At 45.3% G+C, this 26519-nt stretch overlaps 1 protein-coding gene across 1 annotated transcript in view; it reads right to left on the bottom strand.

Annotated features, from left to right (window-relative positions):
- The window catches only part of LOC120029862 (neurexin-1-beta-like), a 99753-nt gene that overhangs the window by 19990 nt on the left and 53244 nt on the right, over positions 1-26519 (bottom strand). The window contains exon 3 of the mRNA XM_038975169.1: positions 5532-5610. Within this exon, the coding sequence (XP_038831097.1) occupies positions 5532-5610 (79 nt within the window). The remainder of the gene's footprint in view (positions 1-5531; positions 5611-26519) is intronic.

The raw sequence follows: 26519 nt of genomic DNA, 5'->3' as shown, positions 1-26519 counted from the left end.
TAGCACCATAGAGAGCCAAGGAGAGCATAGCACCATAGAGAGCCAAGGAGAGCATAGCACCATAGAGAGCCAAGGAGAGTATACCACCATAGAGAGCCAAGGAGAACATAGCACCATAGAGAGCCAAGGAGAGTATAGCACCATAGAGAGCCAAGGAGAGTATAGCACCATAGAGAGCCAAGGAGAACATAGCACCATAGAGAGCCAAGGAGAGCATAGCACCATAGATAGCCAAGGAGAGCATAGCACCATAGAGAGCCAAGGAGAGTATAGCACCATAGAGAGCCAAGGAGAACATAGCACCATAGAGAGCCAAGGAGAGCATAGCACCATAGAGAGCCAAGGAGAGCATAGCACCATAGAGAGCCAAGGAGAACATAGCACCATAGATAGCCAAGGAGAACATAGCACCATAGAGAGCCAAGGAGAACATAGCACCATAGAGAGCCAAGGAGAACATAGCACCATAGAGAGCCAAGGAGAACATAGCACCATAGAGAACCAAGGAGAGCATAGCACCATAGAGAATCAAGGAGAACATAGCACCATAGAGAGCCAAGGATAACATAGCACCATAGAGAGCCAAGGAGAGCATAGCACCATAGAGAACCAAGGAGAGCATAGCACCATAGAGAGCCAAGGAGAGCATAGCGCCATAGAGAACCAAGGAGAACATAGCACCATAGAGAACCAAGGAGAACATAGCACCATAGAGAACCAAGGAGAACATAGCACCATAGAGAACCAAGGAGAGCATAGCACCATAGAGAACCAAGGAGAGCACCATAGCAAGGAGTGGGACAGTACAGTAACAGTAACCTGAGAAACTGTCCCACACTGCATCAGTGACAGAGGATCCAGTCCTTCACAGTTGGCTGGCTGCACTGTCACAGATCCAGTGCTGAGCGCTCCTCCAAGTGTGTGAATGGCCCTGAACGCAGATATTAATCAGGATGTGGTGTTAGACAGCTGTCACCAGGGGAGCCCAGCAGAACCGGTGTCAAATCTCCCCTCGCTAGCAAGAGAGGGAAAGGAAGGATACCTAGGATATTCTGTTCGGGGAAGCAGTGTGTGCCTCTAAAGCATCCACACTGGAGCACACTCTTTCCTTTGACAGATCACCTTGTCAGAGATAGAGACGATGCTGCAATGCTCACTAAACTATGAGATGATGTGGTACATGCAAACCTGTAATGCTAACTAATTGACTTGGTTAATGTACTCATCTCTCTCATTTTGGGCTCCCGAGTGACGCAGCGGTCTAAGGCACTGCATCTCAGTGCTAAAGGCATCACTACAGACCCTGGTTCGATTCCAGGCTGTATCACAACCGGCCGTGATTGGGAGTCCCATAGGGCGGCGCACAATTGGCCCAGCGTCGTCCGGATTAGGGTTTGGCCGGGGTAGGCCGTCATTGTAAATAATAATTTGTTCTTAACTGAATTGCCTAGTTAAATAAAATAAAAAATAAACATCTCATTGCATTGCTCTCTTGACTAAGGTAAGCAGATCTAACATGGAACAGTCTCCTTGGGTATACGAGCAGTCTAGATGTGTCCAGCCTGGACTGTGATATATGTATGAACACTGGGTATTAGATCATTAGTACGTAGCCTAACAGACAAGTACTGGTACAACAGACTACACCTATACAGACAGATGGACAGCCTGGATGTACAAGAGACAGACAGACAGTAGTCTGAGAGTGCTGTGGGGTAGACATTCATTTAGTTCTGGCTTTATTACTGCATACAGATCGATACAGAGAGAGCTAAGGCCTTACGTCTGGACCTAGTAGTTCTCCCTTTCTCTCCATCCACTCGGTGCCCATTAGAAAAGCACCAGGGTCACCTGCTATCTGTGGCAAGGTAGGTAGATTCAATTCCAGGGTAATAGGAACATTATAAGCATACACATTTTACCACAGACTAGTAGGAGAAATGTGGTTATACTGTATGTAGAATATGCACTGTGTTTATGTAGCATAAGTTAACATTTAGCAATACATGATTAAAAAGCTGGATTATAGTGTTGTCTAGAAGGTTTTACTGTATCTGCTTGTATGATTACAGAACTTGCATTTCACTTCTTAAGAAATGTAGATATTCTGCAATTCAATATGTTGTTTATTATTGTAAGATTGATAAATCAAATTGTGTCAGCAAGCGGTACGTCAAAGCCTCCTTCCCTAGAAGCTGTACCAGAAAGTAAACAGAGAAATGCTTTCAATTTGTTTACAAATTGTCTACAGTACCTGGCATTGAGGTTAGAAGGTCTTTTATGAGAAACATTTTCAAAACGACTTATTTTTGCTGGGATACTTTATGTTAGCACAAAGCTTTCAGAATGTAGCTATTATTGCTAGTCAAGCAATCCGATTGAGTTTTTTCACCTTTCAGAGTGAATCGGTAAACATGGTGTCAGTAAACGATTTAGTTTTTTCACCTTTCAGAGTGAATCCGTAAACATGGAGACTTATAGTCTGTCAGTAAATGCATCCTTGAACCTGAACTAGGAGGCATTTGGCTGAAAAGAGTTGGTTTCATCACGAGAGAGGCGAGAGTGTTGTTGTGTTGTCTCAGAGGACAGTTACTGTTAAGAGGGTGTTTGTTTGTTTGTTTTCCTGTGCGTGTCGTCTATTTGTGTGTGAGCGAGAGTATGTGAGATTGTGTGTGCGAGTGTTTGTGTGTTTATGTGTTTTCCTAGGAGACAATACAAAAACAATGACAGCGCTCCTCAAGATGTCATGTGTAATCAGCGCCTCCTAAACGCTGGCGAACGTGACACAACAGCATGCTAGTCCTACTGGCTGGCTGTTATGAGTTTACTGTAATTAATTACATTTGGGACCCAACAAGCCTACAAGGCAAAAAAACATGTATTAGCTATACACACTTATAGTGGAACCAGAGACCGGTTTTGAAAGCATCAGATGATTAGGATTAAGTTTATTCAATATTGAATATATTCATACCTGTCCCAAATGAGATAATCCAAAAATGAATCAACTAGCTAGCTACTGAACAAGTGAAGTCAGAACAGTCTATCTACACTCATTGATATGATCTTTAGGAATCACTGTGGAGTATGATGATTACCATTAGGCATTATCTTATTGTAGCCTTTACTTCTATCAATTGATATTTGACATATGTGGTGTGAGGCAAGGTTGCGGGTCAAGTCCATTTCAATTCAGCCAATTAAAAAAGTAAACTGGAATAGAACTCCCAACATTGACTGAATCAAAACAGAATCGACCCCAATCCTGGTGTGAACGTGAAGAAAATAACACAGACTTTAAGGTAACTGGAAAAATACTGTCATGACTTTGACACACAAATACTTGTGAATACCTTCCATCACAGTGAGCTGGTTAACTTCTTGGTGCCTAGAGGAGTGGACTGACTGTGAGTGTGATAGTGACACACTAAACTTGAAACACTGCCCACAGTAGCTTCAATAAAGAGCCTTAAGAACCTTGGTGGTGAACTGACTATGAGTGTGATCGTGACACACAGAGAGACTAGTGGTACGGTGACAGACTGGTGGTATGGTGAGAGACTGGTGGTACGGTGACAGACTGGTGGTACGGTGACAGACTGGTGGTATGGTGAGAGACTGGTGGTACGGTGAGAGACTGGTGGTACGGTGAGAGACTGGTGGTACGGTGACAGACTGGTGGTATGGTGAGAGACTGGTGGTACGGTGACAGACTGGTGGTATGGTGAGAGACTGGTGGTACGGTGACAGACTGGTGGTACGGTGACAGACTGGTGGTATGGTGAGAGACTGGTGGTACGGTGAGAGACTGGTGGTACGGTGAGAGACTGGTGGTACGGTGACAGACTGATGGTATGGTGAGAGACTGGTGGTACAGTGACAGACTGATGGTATGGTGAGAGACTGGTGGTACGGTGACAGACTGGTGGTACGGTGACAGACTGGTGGTATGGTGAGAGACTGGTGGTACGGTGACAGACTGGTGGTACGGTGACAGACTGGTGGTACGGTGAGAGACTGGTGGTACGGTGACAGACTGGTGGTACGGTGACAGACTGGTGGTATGGTGAGAGACTGGTGGTATGGTGAGAGACTGGTGGTACGGTGACAGACTGGTGGTACAGTGACAGACTGATGGTATGGTGAGAGACTGGTGGTACGGTGAGAGACTGGTGGTACGGTGACAGACTGGTGGTACGGTGACAGACTGGTGGTATGGTGAGAGACTGGTGGTATGGTGAGAGACTGGTGGTACGGTGACAGACTGGTGGTACGGTGACAGACTGGTGGTACGGTGACAGACTGGTGGTACAGTGACAGACTGATGGTATGGTGAGAGACTGGTGGTATGGTGAGACACTGGTGGTACGGTGACAGACCGACAGAGAGACTGGTGATATGGTGAGAGACTGGCAGAGAGACTGATGGTACGGTTAGAGACTGACGGTATGGTGAGAAACTGGTGGTATGGTGACAGACTGGTGGTACAAAAAGAGACTGGTGGTACAATGAGAGACTGGTGGTATGGTGAGAGGCTGACAGAGAGACTGGTGGTATGGTTAGAGACTGACAGAGAGACTGGTGGTACATTGACAGACTGGTGGTACGGTGATACACTGGCGGTACGATGACAGACTGGCGGTACGGTGACAGACTAGCGATACAGTGACAGACTGGCGGTAGGGTGAGAGACTGGTGGTACAGTGAGAGACTGGTGGTACGGTGAGAGACTGGTGGTACGGTGACAGACTGGCGGTACGGTGACAGACTGGTGGTAGGGAAGAGACTAGCGGTACGGTGACAGACTGGTGGTAGGGAAGAGACTAGCGGTACGATGACAGACTGGTGGTAGGGAAGAGACTAGCGGTACGATGACAGACTGGTGGTAGGGAAGAGACTAGCGGTACGATGACAGACTGGTGGTAAAGAAGAGACTAGCGGTATGATGACAGACTGGTGGTAGGGAAGAGACTAGCGGTACGATGACAGACTGGTGGTAAAGAAGAGACTAGCGGTATGATGACAGACTGGTGGTAGGGAATGGACTAGCGGTACGATGACAGACTGGTGGTAGGGAAGAGACTAGCGGTACGATGACAGACTGGTGGTAGGGAAGAGACTAGCGGTACGATGACAGACTGGTGGTAGGGAAGAGACTAGCGGTACGATGACAGACTGGTGGTAGGGAAGAGACTAGCGGTACGATGACAGACTGGTGGTAGGGAAGAGACTAGCGGTACGGTGACAGACTGGTGGTAGGGAAGAGACTGGCGGTACGGTGACAGACTGGTGGTAGGGAAGAGACTAGCGGTACGGTGACAGACTGGTGGTAGGGAAGAGACTAGCGGTACGATGACAGACTGGTGGTAGGGAAGAGACTAGCGGTACGATGACAGACTGGTGGTAGGGAAGAGACTAGCGGTACGATGACAGACTGGTGGTAGGGAAGGGACTGGCGGAACGGTGAGAGACTGACTGACAGCGACACCCAGAGAGAAGAGGAATAAAAAGAGATGACTAACCTAACCCACCTGAGCTCGGCTCACAGGGATCAATGTCCTCGTCATCGCTCGGACACTCCGCAGATGCCACCAGCAGATCGTCCGTCGTCTGGAGGAAAGAGAGAGAAAAACAGAGGGTTAGGAATGAGAGAAGGGGCAGTTTAACAGTATAATAATGAAGAACTTCAGTCAAACTGGTCATGAACGGTTTACACCCCGACATAGTATTAAAGGGATAGTGCGAGATTACGCAGTTTTTTCTACTTACCCCGAGTCAGATGAACTCATGGATACTATTTTAGCATGCTAGCTGTATCAGTAGACTTCCAAGTCATTGTTTTAACTATATTTAGCATTGGTTCCCGAAACTACCTCTATCTTCCTTCATACTGGACACAGACACATAAAAATGGAATCATCTGACTCAAACAGAGAAATAGAGCGATGAGGAATAGAGAGAGAGAGGAGAGGAGAGACATTTTAACAGTAAACTGCGATAGATTTCTGTTCCAATCCACACCTCCAAACCCATCACACTATCAATACCCTAGAATCTAAAGGGTTTGATTGAAGAAATCAAGAGAGAAAGACGGATTAGAATGGAACCCTGGAAACTCATACTGCTTAGCTGGGGGATCAAATACAGTTGTAGTCGGCTAACGGTCACAAAAGCAGCTGCTGCAATACACTGCTACCCAGGCGACACCACTGTCCTAACAGAAATGAGATTTGATTATCGAGGAACAATAGATAGTAAAGTTCACAGCAATTGTCAACTCAAACTAAGCTCATACTGAGGAACAGCCAGTGTGCTGAAACAAATAGCCCTCCAAGGGATTGTTTAGTGCCATCACCAAACACCACTGACATTTAGAGGGCACAGACTGGTGGCAGCTTAAAAAAAAAGATTGGAAAGCCCAAAGAGCAAACCTGTGATTGGCTGTGAAAGAAAGTCTACAAAATCATTATATATTTTAGGTGTCATTTCCTTTTACTGTCTGTTTGACTCAATAGAGATTTGACAAAGTCAAGCAATGTTAAGAACAAACTTGGTGAAAAAGGTTGGGATGTAATACACTGTTCCTATACTCTATGTTCAACCCTCGCGACTTACCGCATCCCTCTCCCTAGGTTCAACACCCTAGGTCCCACACCCAAGGTCCCACACCCTAGGTCCCACACCCTAGGTCCCACACCCAAGGTCCCACACCCTAGGTCCCACACACAAGGTCCCACACCCAAGGTCCCACACCCAAGGTCCCACACCCAAGGTCCCACACCCAAGGTCCCACACCCAAGGTCCCACACCCAAGGTCCCTCTCACCCTAGCAGACTAAACCAAAGACAACAGCACTGACTCTCAGGGAAATCAGAAGAAAAGGGCAAACAAAAAATAGACGACTATCGCCGGGTAGAAAGTGAAAAGTGAGTGAGGTGTAAAACATTATGCTGCAAAGTTATTTTATAGTCTAGCCCGGGGCGGTCTGATCAAACCACTGCAGTAAAGGTTGTTTCATTTGAGGCATAGCAGGCAGGCAGCATGGTTAGACAGCAGAGGGCTCTAAAGGAGTGTGTGTGTGAGTTTGTGTGTGTGAATTCAGACCATTACTTTTTCCAAAATGTTGTTACGTTACAGCCTTATTCTAAAATGGGTTAAATTAATGTTTTTCCTGATCAATCTACACATAATACCCTATAATAACAAAGTGAAACCAGTTTTACATTTTTGCAAATGTATTACAAATAAAAAACTGAAATACGTATTCATACTCTTTGCTATGAGACACAAAATTGAGCTCAGGTGCATCCTGTTTCCATTGATCATCATTGAAATGTTTCTACAACTCGATTGGAGTCCACCTTTGGTAAATTCAATTGATTGGACATGATTTGGAAATAAACACATCTGTTTATATAAGGTCCCACAGTTGACAGTGCATGTCAGAGCAAAAACCAAGCCATGAGGTTGAAGGAATTGTCCCTAGAGCTCCGAGACAGGATTGTGTCGAGGCACGGATCTGGGGAATGGTACCAAAATGTCTGCAGCATTGAAGGTCACCCAGAACACAGTGGCCTCCATCATTCTTAAATGGAAGAAGTTTGGCACAACCAAGACTCTTCCTAGAGTCCAAACTGAGCAATTGGGGGAGAAGAGCCCTGTTCAGAGAGGTGATCAAGAACCCGATGGTCACCCTGACAGAGCTCCAGAGTTCCTCTGTGTAGATGGGAGAACCTTCCAGAAGGACAACCATCTTTACAGCACTCCACCAATCAAGCCATTATGGTAAAGTGGCCAGACGTAAGCCACTCCTCAGTAAAAGGAACATGACAGCCCGCTTGGAGTTTGCCAAAGCGCACCTAAAGGATTTTCAGACCATGAGAAACAAGTTTCTCTTGTCTGATGAAACCAAGTGCGAACTTTTTGGCTTGAATGGCAAGCGTCACGTCTGGAGGAAAACAGGCCAATACCATCCCTACGGTGAAGCATGGTGGTGGCAGAATCATGCTCTGGGGATGTTTTTCAGGGACTGGGAGACTAATCAGGATCAAGGGAAAGAAGAACAGAGCAAAGTACAGAGAGATCCTTAATGAAAACCTGCTCCAGAGCGCTCAGGACCTCAGACTGGGGCGAAGGTTCACCTTCCAACAGGGCAATGACAGCATAGCCAAGACAACGCAGGAGTGGCTTCAGGACAAGTCTCTGAATGTCCTTGAGTTGCCCAGTCAGAGCCCGCACTTGAACCCGATCAAACATCTCTGGAGATGGCAGAGCTTGAGAGGAGCTGCAGAGAAGAATGGGAGAAACTCCCCAAATACAGGTGTGCCAAGCTTGTAGTGTCATACCCATGAAGACTTGATGCTGTAATCACTGGCAAAGGTGCTTCAAAAAAGTATTGAGTAAAGGGTCTGAATACTTTTGTAAATGTGATATTTATGTATCTTTTATTTGAGAAATTTGCAAAAATTTCTAAAAACCTGTTTTTGCTTTGTCATTATGGGGTATTGTGTGTAGATTGTTGAGGAAAAAACACCATTTAATCCATTTTAGAATAAGGCTGTAACGTAACAAAATGTAGAAAAAGTGAAGTGGTCTGAATACTTTCAGAATCCACTGTATGTGTGTGTACAGTATGTGTGTGTGTGTCTGTATGTGTGTGTAATGTATGTATGTGTGTGTACAGTATGTGTGTGTACAGTATGTGTGTGTGTCTGTATGTGTGCGTGTGTGCGTACGTGTGTACGGTATGTGTGTTTGTGTGTCTGTATGTGTGCGCGTGTGTGTGCGTATATATGCGTGTGTGTGTGCGCATATGGCAGCAGCAGGCTCACAGCAGGCTCACAGCAGGCTCTGTCTACAGTTCCTCGTTTTAATGTACTGTTCGTCTCTTACAGAACCCTGTTAGGAAGGTTTACCTGCAGGGTTAGCCTTGGGCTGTGGATGTGGTGGAGGCTTCTGCTTATTGGTTCTCTGTACACCTGCCATTTGACAAGCTAGTTAGATATCAAGGTTCCACTTACTTCAACGGTATTCAGGTTATTGTGATACGAACTACCAAATCAAATCCAAAGCAATACAGAGCACTGCTATGAAGTGAAGAAATATGTGAAAGTATAAAAAAAGAATGGATTGAACATAGGATTTCAACCAACCGAGGGTGTAATACTGGTTGTTAATCTAGAAATGTTCCCTTTAGGTTATACATGACAATAGGAACCGAACACAGCTGGTTAGATTAGCATCGATCTATGCCTAGCAAATTACAGGTGTGTCATCGATCACTGTCCAATTCTCTTCCATAATGTGTTTTCTTTGTCACTGTAATGTAATTTATAACATATCAAACATGACCTCACCCACATGTCTTCAAGTCAAGTAGTAGATTAGACCTGTTGAAAATAGATCAACAAACCGTGTTCATATGATCTTTAAGTAGCTAGCAGACCAGACCAGACGAATATAGATCAACAAACCATGTTCATACGATCTTTAAGTAGCTAGCAGACCAGACACATACACTGTAGTTCAGTGGAGGTTGCTGAGGGGAGAACAGCTCATAATAGTGGCTGGAATGGAGCGAATGCAATGGCATCAAACACATGGAAACTATGTGTTTTATGTATTTGATACCCAGTGGTGGGCAATTCCAGTTCTCAAGGGCCTGATTGGTGTCACAGTTTTGCCCCAGCCCCAGCTAACACACCTGACTCCAATAATCACCTAATCATGATCTTCAGTTTAGAATGCAATGTGATTAATCAGCTGTGTTTGCTAGGGATGGAGAAAAAGTGTGACACCAATCAGGCCCCTGAGAACTGGAGTTGCCCACCCCTGCATTACACTGATTCCTCTCCAGTAATTACGATGAGCCCGTCCTCCCCAATTAAGGTGCCACCAACCTCCTGTGCTGTAGATCAAGATGAGCCAACCTTGCTCTGCTTAGAGAGTTGTGGCAGAGAAAGAGTTGAAGTTTTTGGTATATTTGAGCTTGATGATTTCTTTGTCTAATGTCATCCATAACATTTCTAACATGACCTAACGCATGAGTCTTTAAGTAGCTAGCAGAACTGTTCAGAGGTTTGTGGCAGAGAGAGAAAGGGAGAGGCCCGGGTTGTTTTGTTTTTTAGTACATCTGTTCTCGGTGAGGCTCGGTGAGGCCTGCCTGGGAAAGTCGTCCAAATGTAAATTTAATTTGCTGTGCATGAGTCTGATATACAGTGTCGTCCCAGAGTCAGCCCGGCCAGATGGCAGAGCCAGCGGATCAAGGGAATGCCACATTCATCACCGGGGCGATGTGATTTGTTTTTCCTGGCGGGGGATTCCTGACACTCCCCCTCCTGCAGCTACACTGACTAGGAATTGACAGACAGAGATCAATACATCTCTCTCTCTCCTCTCTCACTTTCTTTCTTTCTTTCTTTCTTTCTTTCTGTTGTTCTCTCTCTCTTTCATTCTCTCTCTTTCTTTCTTTCTTTCTGCTGTTCTTTCTTTCTGTTGTTCTCTCTCTCTCGCTCTTAACCTCTGTTTATGTCTTTCTTTCTCTCTGTTTCTGTCTTTCTCTCTGCTCTCTTTGTGTTTCTCTCTCTCTCTCTCTGCTCTCTTTGTGTTTCTCTCTCTCTCTCACCGTGTTTCTCTCTCTCTTTCTGTTGTTCTCTCTCTCTCTCTCTCTGTTGTTCTCTTTCTTTCTTTCTTTCTTTCTTTCTTTCTTTCTTTCTTTCTTTCTTTCTTTCTTTCTTTCTTTCTTTCTTTCTTTCTTTCTGTTGTTCTCTCTCAATGTCTGTATTTCTCTCTCGCTCTCTGTCACGTTCCTGACCTGTTTTCCCTTGTTTTGTATGTATTTAGTATGGTCAGGGCGTGAGTTGGGTGGGTTGTCTATGTGTGATTTTCTATGTTGGGATTTTGTGTTCGGCCTGGTATGATTCTCAATCAGAGGCAGCTGTCAATTGTTGTCCCTGATTGAGAATCATACTTAGGCAGCCTGGGTTTCACGTGTGTTTTGTGGGTGTTTGTGTTCCTTGTTAGTGTTTCGCCACACGGGACTGTAACGGTAGTTTCATTTTGTTATTTTGTATCGCATATTGTTTTCGTGTTATTAAATTACCATGGAAACTAACCACTCTGCATATTGGTCCGATCCTTCTCGCCTCTCCTCGTCCGATGAGGAGGACGACATAGACTATCGTTACAGAAACACCCACCAACAAAAGACCAAGCAGAGTGGAAAAGGGCAGCGACAGCAGCAGCAGAAACAGACACAGGACTCCTGGACTTGGGAGGAGATCCTGGACGGCAAGGGACCCTGGGTTCAGCCAGGGGAATATCGCCGTCCCAAGGCGGAGTTGGAGGCAGCGAAGGCAGAGAGGCGCTGGTATGAGGAGGCAGCGCGGCGACGCGGTTGGGAGCCCGAGAGTCAGACCCAAAAATTTATTGGGGGGGGCACACGCGGAGTGTGGCAAAGCCGGGTAGGAGACCTGAGCCAACTCCCCGTGCTTACCGTGGAGTGAGAGGGCGTCGTACTGGTCAGACACCGTGTTATGCGGTGGAGCGCACGGTGTCCCCAGTACGCGTGCTTAGCCCAGTGCGGGCTATTCCACCTCGCCGCACTGGTAGGGCTAGGTTGGGCATCGAGCCGGGTGTCATGAAGCCGGCCCAACGCATCTGGTCTCCAGTGCGTCTCCTCGGGCCGGCGTACATGGCACCAGCCTTACAAATGGTGTCCCCGGTTCGCCAGCATAGCCCAGTGCGGGCTATTCCACCTCGCCGCACTGGCAGGGCTACGGGGACCATTCAACCTGGTAAGGTTGGGCAGGCTCGGTGCTCAAGAGCGCGTGTACTCCTTCACGGTCCGGTATATCCCGTGCCACCTCCACGTACCAGTCCTCCGGTGGAAGCCCCCCGCACCAGGCTGTCTCTCCGTCTCCTCCCTACAGGTGTACCCGTCTGCCCAGCGCTGTCTGAGCTGCCTGCCTGCCCAGCGTCATCTGAGCCGCCCGTCTGTCCCGAGCCGTCAGAGCCGCCCGTCTGTCCCGAGCCGTCAGAGCCGCCCGTCTGTCCCGAGCCGTCAGAGCCGCCCGTCTGTCCCGAGCCGTCAGAGCCGCCCGTCTGTCCCGAGCCGTCAGAGCCGCCCGTCTGTCCCGAGCCGTCAGAGCTGCCCGTCTGTCCCGAGCCGTCAGAGCTGCCCGTCTGTCCCGAGCCGCTAGAGCCGTCCGCCAGACAGGAGCAGACAGAGCCGTCCGCCAGACAGGAGCAGCCAGAGCCGTCCGCCAGACAGGAGCAGCCAGAGCCGTCCGCCAGACAGGAGCAGCCAGAGCCGTCCGCCAGATAGGAGCAGCCAGAGCCGTCCGCCAGACAGGACCTGCCAGTGCCGTCAGCCAGACAGGAGCAGCCAGAGCCGTCCGCCAGACAGGAGCAGCCAGAGCCGTCCGCCAGACAGGACCTGCCAGTGCCGTCAGCCAGCCAGGAGCTGCCAGAGCCAGTCAGCCAGGAGCTGCCAGAGCCAGTCAGCCAGGAGCTGCCAGAGCCAGTCAGCCAGGAGCTGCCAGAGCCAGTCAGCCAGGAGCTGCCAGAGCCAGCCAGCCAGGAGCTGCCAGAGCCAGCCAGCCAGGAGCTGCCAGAGCCGCCAGTCAGCTAGGATCTGCCAGAGCCGCCCGCCAGCCAGGACCTGCCAGAACCGCCCGCCAGCCAGGATCTGCCCCTCAGTCCGGTGCTGCCCCTCAGTCCGGTGCTGCCCCTCAGTCCGGTGCTGCCCCTCAGTCCGGTGCTGCCCCTTAGTCCGGTGCTGCCCCTTGGTCCAGTGGGGTTGATATGGAGGGTGGTTGTTAGGAGGAGGCCACGGGGGCGATTAAGGAGGCGGACAAAGACATTGTTAAAGTGGGGTCCACGTCCCGCGCCAGAGCCGCCACCGCGGACTGACGCCCACCCAGACCCTCCCCTAGAGTTTTAGGTGGTGCGCCCGGAGTTCGCACCTTGAGGGGGGGGGGGTTCTGTCACGTTCCTGACCTGTTTTCCCTTGTTTTGTATTTATTTAGTTGGTCAGGGCGTGAGTTGGGTGGGTTGTCTATGTGTGATTTTCTATGTTGGGATTTTGTGTTCGGCCTGGTATGATTCTCAATCAGAGGCAGCTGTCAATCGTTGTCCCTGATTGAGAATCATACTTAGGCAGCCTGGGTGTCACGTGTGTTTTGTGGGTGTTTGTGTTCCTTGTTAGTGTTTCGCCACACGGGACTGTAACGGTAGTTTCATTTTGTTATTTTGTATCGCATATTGTTTTCGTGTTATTAAATTACCATGGAAACTAACCACTCTGCATATTGGTCCGATCCTTCTCACCTCTCCTCGTCCGATGAGGAGGACGACATAGACTATCGTTACACTCTCTCTTTCTCTCTCTGTCTCTGTCTCTCTCTCTCTCCTACATAAATTGTGCCTCATATCAGGATAATCATGAACATTGTACTTCATGGCTGTATGACCAGATGAACAGGCATGTAATATATTTTACATGTAATATTGTACTGTAAATATCACATCTCAGTTCTCATCTCCAGTAGTGACAGGGACAGTGTCAAAGCACTGAATGTCAAAGCACTGACAACCATCAGCCAGTGATGGTGTTGAAAAGATATGGTATATAGTTTTCCTACCATACGACACATCTGAACCAAATCAACCAATCTTTGACCCCATCTTATCTAAAGCATTAACCTTGGGCTCTCATACATACATATCTTACACCTGAGACAGAGGTAAGCCCGTAAAACAAACCATAAATGAATGCACATGCCACTAGGCACAGGTATGCCAGGTCGGATTAGTGTGTAGGTCAACATTTTGATGCGGTCTTGACCCAGTCGAAATCCAATAACATTACAGATTCATGGTGTGACCTCTCTCGCGCTCTGATTCTCTCTCTCAGAGACCTGGTTCCAATGGCAATCTAATGCTGGCTATGTGAGGGGCTTACAAAAAAAATTGTGTCACTACTGGGATGAAAACAGTGACAGCCTCAGCCTAACTTCAGTCCCATGCTATGAAGAAATATATTAATATATTTAGATGGCAGCGCGAGGACATAATATACAATTATATTTTTTTTACACCATACTGAAGATACCTCAACCTGATAATTGGAGGGTGCAATACACTCTCTCCACCTTTCACCACATTACCATGCTAACAGCATCGAAACCCCAGTCAAACACACTCTAGCAGACAAGCATTGGAGCAGCCAGGTAGTAGTCCATTCATCTCTAGTGTTTCCAAAGTGCTGAAAGTAAGGCCTTGGGGCAGGTAGGGGCTCGTTAATATTGTGCTGCAGCCTAAAGTGCTGAAGGAAGCCATGTTCTAGCGTAGTTTAGTGCAGTGTGGGTACTGTACAGATACTCATCATTAATCTGATCTCAGCTATAGGCTTTGCTTGGGGCAGATGCAAACATGTCCCAGACACTGTTGGCCAATTACACAAACAAGAAGTACTAAGGAAGGTTCAGGGTAACACGTTACTTAACCGACAGGTAGAGTACAACAGATTAGTCAATGAATACCGACAAATATTCAGCAGCATGACAGTACTAGTGGTAGCTGGTGGTAGCTCACTCCACCAGTGCTTGTGAAAGGTAGAATATAACTGGAACATACTGCAAATGGGAAGGGAGATGCAAAAAAGGATATAGGCTAGATATGCCATCTCTCTGAATAGTTGTCATATATTACAGATACTTATGGTGGATTGTTATGGGGAATTATAAGGTTGAAAATGCTCACTATATGAGACATCACCATGATGTCACAATAGCAAGCAAATGTAGTTCCGGGTGGAAAAAGTAGCATTCTGTGCATGGTTCTCTGCATGGTTGTGCTCTGTATTTACAAATCAGTAATCACATAATGTAGTTGACAGTATGGTAAGGAGCCGGCTTTATGCCAGACAAGTAGCTAGCTATTACACTTCCTGATAACCTTGTAGCCCCAGCTTAGCAACACACGTATGGCAGGCTATGGAACCTTTATTGGAATTGGGTAAGGGAATATTTGTGTGTTGATGTAGCTACCAAGCCAGCTTATTCATTAAAAACGAGGGTTGTCTTTGCTTGCTAATGTTACATGAGTAACATCTGCATTCATCCATGCGTGCTGGCAAGATAGTCAATGCAATGGCTGAGGCAGGGATATCTAGCTAGCTAGCTACCACTCACTGGCTGGTTTGTGGTCATTCGGTGTTCAAACAATAGCTAAAAAAGAAAAGCTAGTTAGCTAGCTAGGTACTTGCGCGCTACAGATGCGCTAGCTAACGTTAACTAGCTAGCTACTCCAACCCTGTAATTAACCCTAGTGTAAGCACAGATGTAGGATCTTCATTTGAGCCAGTTTGCTATAGTAGGAAAATAATCCTGCAGCAACAGGAAATGTGAATTACTATGATACATTTTCATAAAGGAATATCATGACTGAAACTTCTAAGTGGAGATTATAAACTTCAGAAGCCTTTTTAAACTTCATATACACTATGTCGTGACTATCATTAATGCGAAGACGGCTATTCATCGAATATTTAAATACCAAGATCAATTATTACGCAATTCAATTAATCATAAAACAATTAATTAAGTAGTAATCTGGGGTACCACGGGAAAAGTTTATTTAAAGAGTTACCATTTCCTGAATGATGTAACTCAAAATATCAGAATATCGCGATATCATAGCCGTCATCCATTAATCATTTGCTCCTATTTCAGTCTCATTCTGAATGTCGTAATATCCTATAAATCTGCACGAACCCTGGTCTCCATGACGAATCAGCGATACACAAATTGGCTTAGCTATTTATTTACTAACTAAATAATCACACAGAATTACATAAACACACACACAGGATAGATTATACATTAGTTACTAACATGATGCAATGAAAAGTCCCTCGTGGACTAACCTGATATGATGGCTTGTTACACAATGAAAGGGGGGAGAGAAAGAGTGGGAGAAGAAGAGACAAAGGAATTCAACTATCGTACATACAGTTGAATAAAATGTTCATTGTAAATATGGATATTTAACACCCTGACAACCGCACATTTGGATTTAGAAATGCAACACATATTTACTCTTGTATGTCTTTGTCGTCTTGCTCTGTTGAAAACACTCGATCAGTCGACAGAAAGTCTCTGGTTGTGTAAGTCTCTGGTTGTCCACCAGAGGTAACCATTCCTTTGTAGTTGTAGTAGGTTGGTCTCGGAGTGTCTGTTAGAACGAATCTTACAGACGTACCAATGGTCATTCGATAAGGAGATGTTATTCTTTTCTCATCTTTGATCGAGTTTCCTAGACTATTTTACATATACAGCTGCAGACTGTGAATGTGTGGTCTTTATCTTCTTCACTCGTCGAGAGTTCCTGACCATTTGTGACGTATTCAGCTCGCGCTGCACGTATACTGGTCTGGTAGTCTAACCATTCGTGACGTCCGGTTCAACACCGTCCACCTGCTTGGTCTAATAGAGATTTTATTCTTCTCTTTTGAAAGTTTCAGAGTTTCTAACCATTTTGTACCTTTTAGCTCACGCTGTCGGTCACGCTGGTCTAATGTGAATTTCATCACGAGGGGTTTTAAACACTCTGGCAAAAGGGGGCATTCCACGACGCCGACATAATGTCTGTTCTCACGTGGGTGCGGTCACTGTCACGCTGGTACGAATTATTCGAGAGACAGGCGCAGGAATACGTAATATGGGTTTTTATTTCACCCAAATTACGGCATGCCGTGTAAGGGCACGGGGACGAAGAACAAACACGTAACAAAACACACAGGGTAGAAATCCAAAACAACACACGGGACGAGACACGTCATCATCTGCGCAATCCACAAGGGCACAAAAGCCCAAAACACACAGCACAGGTACTCACAAGCACCAACAAACATTGTAACAATAATGGACAGCCCAATGAAAGCCAAAGGGCGCATATATATAAATGCTAATCTGTGGGAATAGGGGATAGGTGTGAGTGATGAAAGTTCTGGAGGGATCCGTGACAGTCACCGTGACATCCGTGACAGAACTTTTATGTGAAAAATTATTCTCATTTAGCTGGCTAACATCTAATTTCATCTTCTCACAAATCATTTCATATTTAATCATATAAGTTCCACAACATTTAGATGTAAACCTGACAACTGGGAAATATACACTTTCAGAGATACAGTTATGTTGTTCTACCATCTTTAATGTCATCACAAAAACGTAATGAATTCATCAGGATTGTTCTTTAAATACCCACGGACCATTCCAAATGTTTGGATTACAGAAATATTGTTTCATTATCCAATCTTGGATGTTACCATACTAGAAAATCTCTCTCAGTTGTAACAAAGGGATTTTTAACTTCCATTTCTGCAGAGTGGGAGAGAGAGTTCCTGCAAGGTATTTACGACCGTCATAAAACGGCCAACTTCACCGTCCCCCCCTGATGGGAGGTGGGAGAGAGGGCTCTCTCTGATCATCTCCCAGGATGGAAAGTCATGGCAACTACAAGTTCTATATTTGCAAAAAGGGTGATCAAATTAAGATCCTACATCTGCAAGTACTACCCAGTGACATGGACAGACTGGTGTGCCACACCGTGTGAACACAGGTGTTAGAAGTGCGGATATCGACTGGCTTTGGTCTCTGACACTGATTGAGCCATTCAGACTGATTTGAACCTGGAAGTCTGAGCCGACTCAGTCGGTAGAGAGGTCGTCACTCCTTCAGCTCTGTCACGCTTCTATTCGATCCAAGAAGATTGATCACGCTTTCCCTTAATTGGACTGGACTGGCCTGGCTGTCCGGCAGTTGCATGGTCTGACTGTCTGTGTGTGGTTTGCTTTCTAGAGGATCCGTGTCAGCAATCCAGCCTGCCCGGCACAGGTTATCTACAACCTCAACACGTACAAGCATGCACACACATGTGGACACTGCTGACTGAACACTGCTCCACAAACCCCCATCTCTGCTCTTAGTAGCAAATGCCACACAAGAATCCACCCCTCACAATTAAGGTAGACGGCTATCAAACAAGGGATAACCAATATAAAGTGATATAAAACTTGCCGTCATCTCTTCTCTATAACGCAGCAGTCGTGCGGGTATATTATATCCTTGCTAATACATCTTATGAAATCTTCCTCTGAACAATTTGTTTGTTTCTGCCACCTCTCCATTCTTCCAGCTTGACAATACAGAACAGAGGGAAAGCTGGTCCTTTGGGAAAGCTTGGCTGAGTGCTGAGTGCTGCTATAGCTCATCGGTTCTGTAGCAGGAAGCGAGGTGGAGGACACACCTCTGTACTGTTTGTGTGTGTGTGTGTGTGTGTGTGTGTGTGTGTGTGTGTGTGTGTGTGTGTGTGTGTGTGTGTGTGTGTGTGTGTGTGTGTGTGTGTGTGTGTGTGTGTGTGTGTGTGTGTGTGTGTGTGTGTGTGTGCGTGTATGTGTGCGACACCTTCTCTGTGATGACCTGACGGTAGTGTCAGCTCGTCTCTACAGATCACTGTGGTGTTTCTTTCGCCCACATTGTTTTCTCTCTGGTCTAATTTGATGAATGCTCTCTGGCACACAACGTCTCTTTGGAGACGGACTGAAAGTCAGCAGGTAGGACGTTGAAGACATCTGAAGGGTAGCATCCCAAATGGCACCCTATTCCCTTCAGAGTGCGGAATCCCATAGGGCTCTGGTCAAAAGTAGTGAACTATATAGGGCATAGTGTGGCATTTGGGCCGCACACACGTTCTTTATCTGAGGCTCTCTGCTATCCTCGCTTTCATCACTCTCTGCCCGGGTAATGTATCCCACAGAGAATACTGCTTGCTCGCTGGCTGACTGTTGGGCTTTTGTTTTCAGTGTTTTTCTCATTTTTTCCCTGAAAAGCTATTCAGGTTTACTGTACGGTCAATCTGAGCCCCCATTCTGTAGGCTACTGTACATTTGGGGGATTTGGGCAAGATAATATTGCTTATTTTCAACAATATAAATGACATTTTAAGAAGCAAAGAGGGTGAAAATATATTGCTAATAAAAGATGCACAATAAAATAAAGCACAATTGCCACCAACGCTCCCTCCTTAACTGAAACAAGTGCAGCATAACGAGCGGAGATGCCAATTATGAGCGCCTGGGATCTCCTCACAGACAAATCAATCAACAGCAAAAGCAGAAAGCTGATTGGTCATCCGAGAGCAGTGTGTGTGTAGTGTCCTCTGCATTATGCCACAGTGGCCAATTTGTGGCCTTGTTGTTTTGCTCCCAATACTCTCATCTCATCTCATGCGCTCACTCTCTGTCTCTCTCTCTCTCTCTTTGTCTATCCTCAGCCCTCCCTGCATTTTATTGATTTCAAACTTAGCAGAATGTGCCTGACCAGTAGTCCTGGCAGATGGCAGATGCTCAACTCTGGCTTAGTGCTGTATACATGCACACAAACACGGACATGGACACACACACACTGAAAACTGCTCCATGGGATGTAGACTGCAGAACCTCTTTGTCTTGGCTCAGAGGACCAGCCTGTTCTGCTTCTCGCATTGCAAATGATCTATAATGGAGGTTAGTAGCTTATTACAGAATAACCACTTCTCTGGGGATCTGGGGAACTATAGTGACTCTCTGAAATGCCTCTGTCCTTTTCTACAGTATCATCTCTCCTATGTTGTCTCAAGCAGGTAGCTTAGTATCACAAATAATGCACACATAATTACCATTCAAATATGGCAGAGCTGGAATGATTATCACATCGTGTGGTTTTGAAGTTACATGTACTTTAAACCTCTTGGCGCACAGATCCCTTTAGCGGGATAATTGTCATCAACAACCGCTGAATTGCAGAGCGCCAAATTCCCTGTCTTGTCAGATTTTGAAAATATGCTTTACAGCGAAAGCAATCCAAGCGTTTGTGTGAGTTTATCGATCACTAGACAAAACATTACAAACACCTAGCAGCAATGTAGATTGGTCACGAAAGTCAGAAAAGCAATAAAATGAATCGCTTACCTTTGATGATCTTCGGATGTTTGCACTCACGAGACTCCCAGTTACACAATAAATGTTCCTTTTGTTCGATAAAGATAATTTTTATATAAAAAAAACTCCATTTGGTTTGCGCGTTATGTTCAGTAATCCACATGCTCGTGCCGGTCTTGAAGGGCAGACGAAAATTCCAAATAGTATCCGTAAAGTTCGTAGAAACATGTCAAACATTTTTATAATCAATCCTCAGGTTGTTTTTAACATAAATAATCGATAATATTTCAACCGGAGCGTAAAGCAATTCAATACAAGACAGAAATAAAATGTTGAGATAAGAACTAATCAAGGACACTGACGCGATTTGATAAATCTCGCAAATTTTTCAGAATAAAAGCTTTAAACTATGTCTAAAGACTGTTCACAACCTGTGGAAGCCATTGAAAAAGGAATCTGGTTGATATCCCTTTAAATTGAGTATAGGCAGGCAATGGAACAGGGATTTTTCAAAATAAGAGGCACTTCCGGGTTGGATTTCCTCAGGTTTTCTCCTGCAAAATCAGTTCTGTTATACTCACAGACAATATTTTGACAGTTTTGGAAACTTTAGAGTGTTTTCTATCCTAATCTGTCAATTATATGCATATTCTAGCATCTGGGCCTGAGAAATAGGCCGTTTACTTTGGGAACGTTATTTTTCCAAACATAAAAATTCTGCCTCCTAGCGTCAAGAAGTTTTAAGAACAGTGACCAGTGAGACCAATGATTCATTCTTTAGACGTTAAATTCAGCAATCATTTGCATTTATCTCAGCACCCGTTCTTTTGTCAGTTTCATGGCCCCAATTCAGCTGTAGCAGCAAGGTAAGCTGCAGCATTTACTAAACACCACTGACCCTGCACATGTAAAGTAGACCTAGATATCACAGACATTTAACTACCACAACCAAAGGGTATGGGGTCCATACTAGGACAGTATCCGTGGATGTAACTTTCCTAATATGGACACCGCACAGGTTTTTTTTAAAAGGTAAAACAACATCTTGTCATCCTCTAAATACTTTTGCTAAGGAACCCCTGTCCGATTATGTGTCAGAACTTATAGTTTCCAGTTTGCTGATTAAGACAGAAGGGCGGGAAAGACGCTGGAGGGATATCCGTTCCAAACTTTAAATTGTATTTCCAAGCACTAGCATTTCACCCAATTATAAATTGGTTAAGACATTACTCTACCGCTCCCTGCTTGAGAATAGAGAGAAATATGATACTCTGGAGCGCTGCCTTTCACATTGCCCCAATGGTCCATATGTGGTGTCTGTACCCTTGGCGATATCATGGATAGTAATGGTTTAAGGACGTTCCAAGATCTGAAAGAAGCATTTATATTACCAGGTAACTATGTTCTTCTTTATCTCCACCTTAGGTCAGCTATGCTAGCCTATGGAGTTCCATGGGAAACCCAGCTGTCAAACCATCCAATGATGGAATTTGTAAACAGATTACCTGGTCTTCCAAAAGGACTAATCTCCATAATATATCAACAACTATTGGAAAGCTCATACTCTAAGCTAGCTATTAAAAAAGTATGGCCCACAGATCTAAATTTAACTGAATCATCCTTTAACAGAATATGGAAAAATATGACCTTGGCATCCCGTAATCCGAACCATCAATTTTGTTCACAGACTTTATCTCACATCCAAGAAATGTTTTATAATGAAATTGGCCCCAACTTTCAAACGCTCACTGTGTCCCCTGAATCAGGTAGGCACATTCCTTCAAATTATGTGGGACTGCCTTGCAGTTAAATAATTTTGGGACAAAGTTACAAAGAGCATGTATGTAAATATTGAATGTAAAAATATGTTACTTGCCCTGAGGGAATTGTTGATATGCTTTAAAAAATGTATTCTAGAAAATATTTTATTTGAAAAAAATTCACAAAAAATGCAGATAGAAAGATTTAAAAATAATTTTTTCCACAATCTGCTCTGGACAAGTCCAGCCCTGGAGTGTCTTAGTGTCTGAACGAAATGAAACAAAAATATTTAGTCCGACTTCATCCAGTGTCCAGAAAAATGAATTTGCGTAGTTTGTAAATAAGCGCAAATTTAATTAAATATCGCCTCCTTTGCATATTTTAATAAAATATTTCAGAAACATTTTAATACAAAAAAGTTTTTTATTCTTGTCTCCATTCAACTGGTAAAAAGTTGATTGTGATATGACTAAAAGGGTGCCTAGCCTTCATATGATTTTGAGTGTAATACCTGTACCTGTAACCCCTTTCTGAAAAAATGATAAACTAAATAAAAAGTTGGTCACAAAAGAAAGAAGGGACATCCTCCATGCAACTCCTTATATTCTTCAGACCATGTCCCAAATGCAACACTTTATTTGTTCAGACCATGTTCCAATGCAACACTTTATTTGTTCAGACCATGTCCCAATGCAACACTTTATTTGTTCAGACCATGTACCAATGCAACACTTTATTTGTTCAGACCATGTGCCATTGGTTCTTATGCCAGTATCATTGATTACCTCCCTCCGACTGGGCTGGGTAGTCTGGATCTCACTAGAGGAGAGATGCACTCTGTCCAAGCCTTATTGGTGGAAGGGCTTCTCTACTGAGCCACTCTCTAACCGTCTCTCCCTCCATCACAACAACACATCATTAGACCAGCAGTGACAGACAGATAGAGGGAGAGAGAGATCAGAGAGAGAGAGAGATCAGAGAGAGAGGGAGGGATGGAAGGAGAGGGAGAAAAAGAGAGAGAAAGATCGAGCGAGAGAGAGAGGGCCCAGGTTGAGACCAATTAATTCTTTAGCACCCCTATTTGTGCCTGCGTCTCAAACTACACCCAATTCCCTATATAGTGCACTACACCATAGAATCATTGTATAGGGGAATAGGGTGCCATTTGAGATGCAACCAGTGTTTGGTCATAGTCTGGTATTTCCTAGGTACTAACAACATAGTAAACAACTCCTGGTGGTCTAATGATGGTTTTTTTCTCTATTTTCAAAACCTCTGGCCCTATTGTCTTCAAACCAGCAACAGATACATACAATGTAGCCGGCGAGTGTAGCCTTAACCGTAAATGACTGGGTTCCAACCTAAGTCTACTGAGCTACAATAAAGCACATTAGCCTGCTAAGCCAAAGGCCTAGGCATTGAAACCATAAACAAATATGGAGTAGGAGGCTAGGACTACAGTGATCGCCTTCAGGCAAGGCTTACTCTCATCTCATGTTTCATGTCTATCCATATCATCTCTGTATCTCTCTGCAACGCTGAACACTAAAGCGCTTATCAAAATAATAACATCTGATGATGACATCCACGTGTTTAATCTAGGTCAACGCTGATGAATAATTTACAACCAGATGCTCAATAGATTCCCACTGAACAATACCGGCATGTCGCTAGGCCTGTAGGACTGTGAGTACGGACACACACACGCACGTGCGCACACACACACACAGTATATAGCCTCGCCACAACCTGGGCTCTCGCCCACACACTTCTCTGGTCTGTCTGCATGGCTGGTCTGTCAACATCCACGATTCATCAAAGATTGAGGCTGCGGCCTGCTCATTCAAAGTTCTCCAAAAGTGTGCACTTGCACACTTTGCATCATAGTCTACATAATAGACTCAGAGAGATACACAGGCCATAGTGAGGCCTAGAAGATGACAATCAGACAGTATTGTCTCTATCATTGTTCTGTTCTGCTGTGGAACTACATGCATTTGCTTCCACCATCTGACATCCAGTCGAATCATATCCCTCCCTCCCTGTCAAATAGGTTTCATAATGTTGTCATACACGTCAGAAATGCAATTAAGAGTAATCAAGATGATAACACATCCAATTAGGCCTCTGCCAGGTAATGAGGTTTGTCATAGGCCAAACCTCATTACCCGGCACTGAGATATAGACATTTATTTAAATGACTATTTCACTGGTAAAGTGGACAAACTGAAAAGTGAAACGACAACATTGAACAGTGAACTATCATCTTTGTGTATTGAAGATCTAATAATAAAATAAAAGGATTGCTGTTTTGAATTTGGTCAAGTTCATGTGGAAAAATTGTGATCCATCAATAATGATAAGCCACCAGGTACAGACAACCTAGATACTCTTCAGAATGGTAGCAGACTGTATTGCCAACACATCAATTACATTTTGCCTCAACGCAATCACTGGTCAACATGGTTGTCATACTGAAAGTAAAACAATCTGTACATCATGTCTCCTCTTCCGTGATTTGGTTAGCTTCTTCCCATACATGACAACTATTGAAGAAGAAACAACCGAAGAAAGAGCACATACAACATGTGATGAGGCTATAATTCTCAGCAACAAAAGAGTGATCAAATTAAGATCCTACATCTGTAGGCTACTCCAACCGAGACACCACCACCTAGTTCAGAGCTAAAACTACCCAATTATAGCCTCATCGCGTTGTATGAGTTCTTTCTTCTTCTATAGTTGTCACGTATGGGACGAAGCTCACAAAATCACGGAAGAGGAGACATGACGTATAGATTGTTTTACTTTCAGTATGACACCCCTGCCTCATGACAGCCATGGGGGTATTACTAAGCTATAGGATTGTTTTAAGAAGGTAGCTCCTGCATGTGCAGTAGCTAATGGGGATCCTAATAATGAACTAAACCTGGACATGAACAATTGCTATTGCATTTCACTGTAGTCTACAATAACATTGTGTGACACTGTTACTTAACTATGATTGTCTGTAGTATTGTGTGTGTGCTTGTGAGCGTGTTTGTGCATGTGTTTGCGAGTGTGCGTACATACAACATGAAGTGGATACTAAAAGCAGGTCGGGGAAGAGGACAGGTGTTTGGTGCTTGTGGTTCATTTATAGGGAGTTGTAGCTCTCATTTGGGGAGGGAGGTTTGGGTTCTGCTTTATTTAAAGCTGAACAGCTGTTGTTGGACCTGAGGCAGTACATTACTGTGTGTGTGTGTGTGTGTGTGTGTGTGTGTGTGTGTGTGTGTGTGTGTGTGTGTGTGTGTGTGTGTGTGTGTGTGTGTGTGTGTGTGTGTGTGTGTGTGTGTGTGTGTGTGTGTGTGTGTGTGTGTGTGTGTGTGTGTGCGGGCGTGCGGGCGTGTATATGTGTGTATATGTGTGTGAGGACAGTCTGGATCCTCTCTCATCTCCTCCCCTGATACCTCCGTATTCCCATACTGCCATAGATCTTATAGGCTAATGTCACTACACACAACACCCTAACAACACGCCAGGAGGCAACTAAACACACACACACACACACACACACACACACACACACACACACACACACACACACACACACACACACACACACACACACACACACACACACACACACACACACACACACACACACACACACACACACACACACACACACACACAGCAACATAGCAACACACAGCTAAATGAACAGATCTTACTATTATATAGACATGCAGTACGCATTTTATGATTCTATATGACAAGTGTATTCCATTTAACAGGGTTGATCAACTCGATTAGAAATAGGTTATGATATGTAGTTCTCTGTTTCTCCTGACTGAATGAGAAATGTATAAATGTGACAGATTCCATCCCTGCTGAGTGAGAAGACATGAACATTCCAGTCACTTATGAACAGTCTGCTGGATCTAATCTATCCAGAATAGCAACTGTTTGCTAATGTTTGTATGTCTCACAAACAAGCCGTGTACTTCATCATTACTGGTGGGTACGAAACATCATAAGCGCGTTCCGTGACAGTCAACTAATGAATTTCTCATGTCGGAAGTTGAGCAGCAAAGTAACACAGATAAATAAATAAGTTGGAGAGAGAGACAACATTTACAGGATCCCTAATTATTTACAAGTTCCACTCTGACTAATGTCAGTTTCCTCCTAATATTCATCAACAACAGTGTCTGAGTGGCGGGGGAATAGATTTGTAAGGAGACAAAGTGGAACAAAGACCTATAACAAGGAGAGAGGGAAGGAGGAATGGTGGGAGAGCGGGGATTGAGGGAAGGAGGCAGGGAGGGAGGCAGGGAGAGGGAAGGAGGCAGGGAGAGGGAAGGAGGCAGAGAGAGGGAAGGAGGCAGGGAGAGGGAAGGAGGCAGGGTGGGAGGCAGGGAGAGGGAAGGAGGCAGGGAGAGGGAAGGAGGCAGGGAGGGAGGCAGAGAGAGGGAAGGAGGCAGAGAGAGGGAAGGAGGCAGGGAGAGGGAAGGAGGCAGGGAGAGGGAAGGAGGCAGGGTGGGAGGCAGGGAGAGGGAAGGAGGCAGAGAGAGGGAAGGAGGCAGGGAGGGAGGCAGGGAGAGGGAAGGAGGCAGGGAGAGGGAAGGAGGCAGGGAGGGAGGCAGAGAGAGGGAAGGAGGCAGGGAGGGAGGCAGAGAGAGGGAAGGAGGCAGGGAGAGGGAAGGAGGCAGGGTGGGAGGCAGGGAAGGAGGCAGGGAGAGGGAGGGAGGGAGGCAGGGAGAGGGAAGGAGGCAGGGAGGGAGGCAGAGAG

The sequence above is a fragment of the Salvelinus namaycush genome, chromosome 35, assembly GCF_016432855.1.
Source record: "Salvelinus namaycush isolate Seneca chromosome 35, SaNama_1.0, whole genome shotgun sequence".
Lineage (NCBI taxonomy): Eukaryota > Metazoa > Chordata > Actinopteri > Salmoniformes > Salmonidae > Salvelinus > Salvelinus namaycush.
The sequence above is the reverse complement of the archived record's forward strand: the minus strand, read 5'-3'. Positions and strand labels throughout refer to the sequence as shown.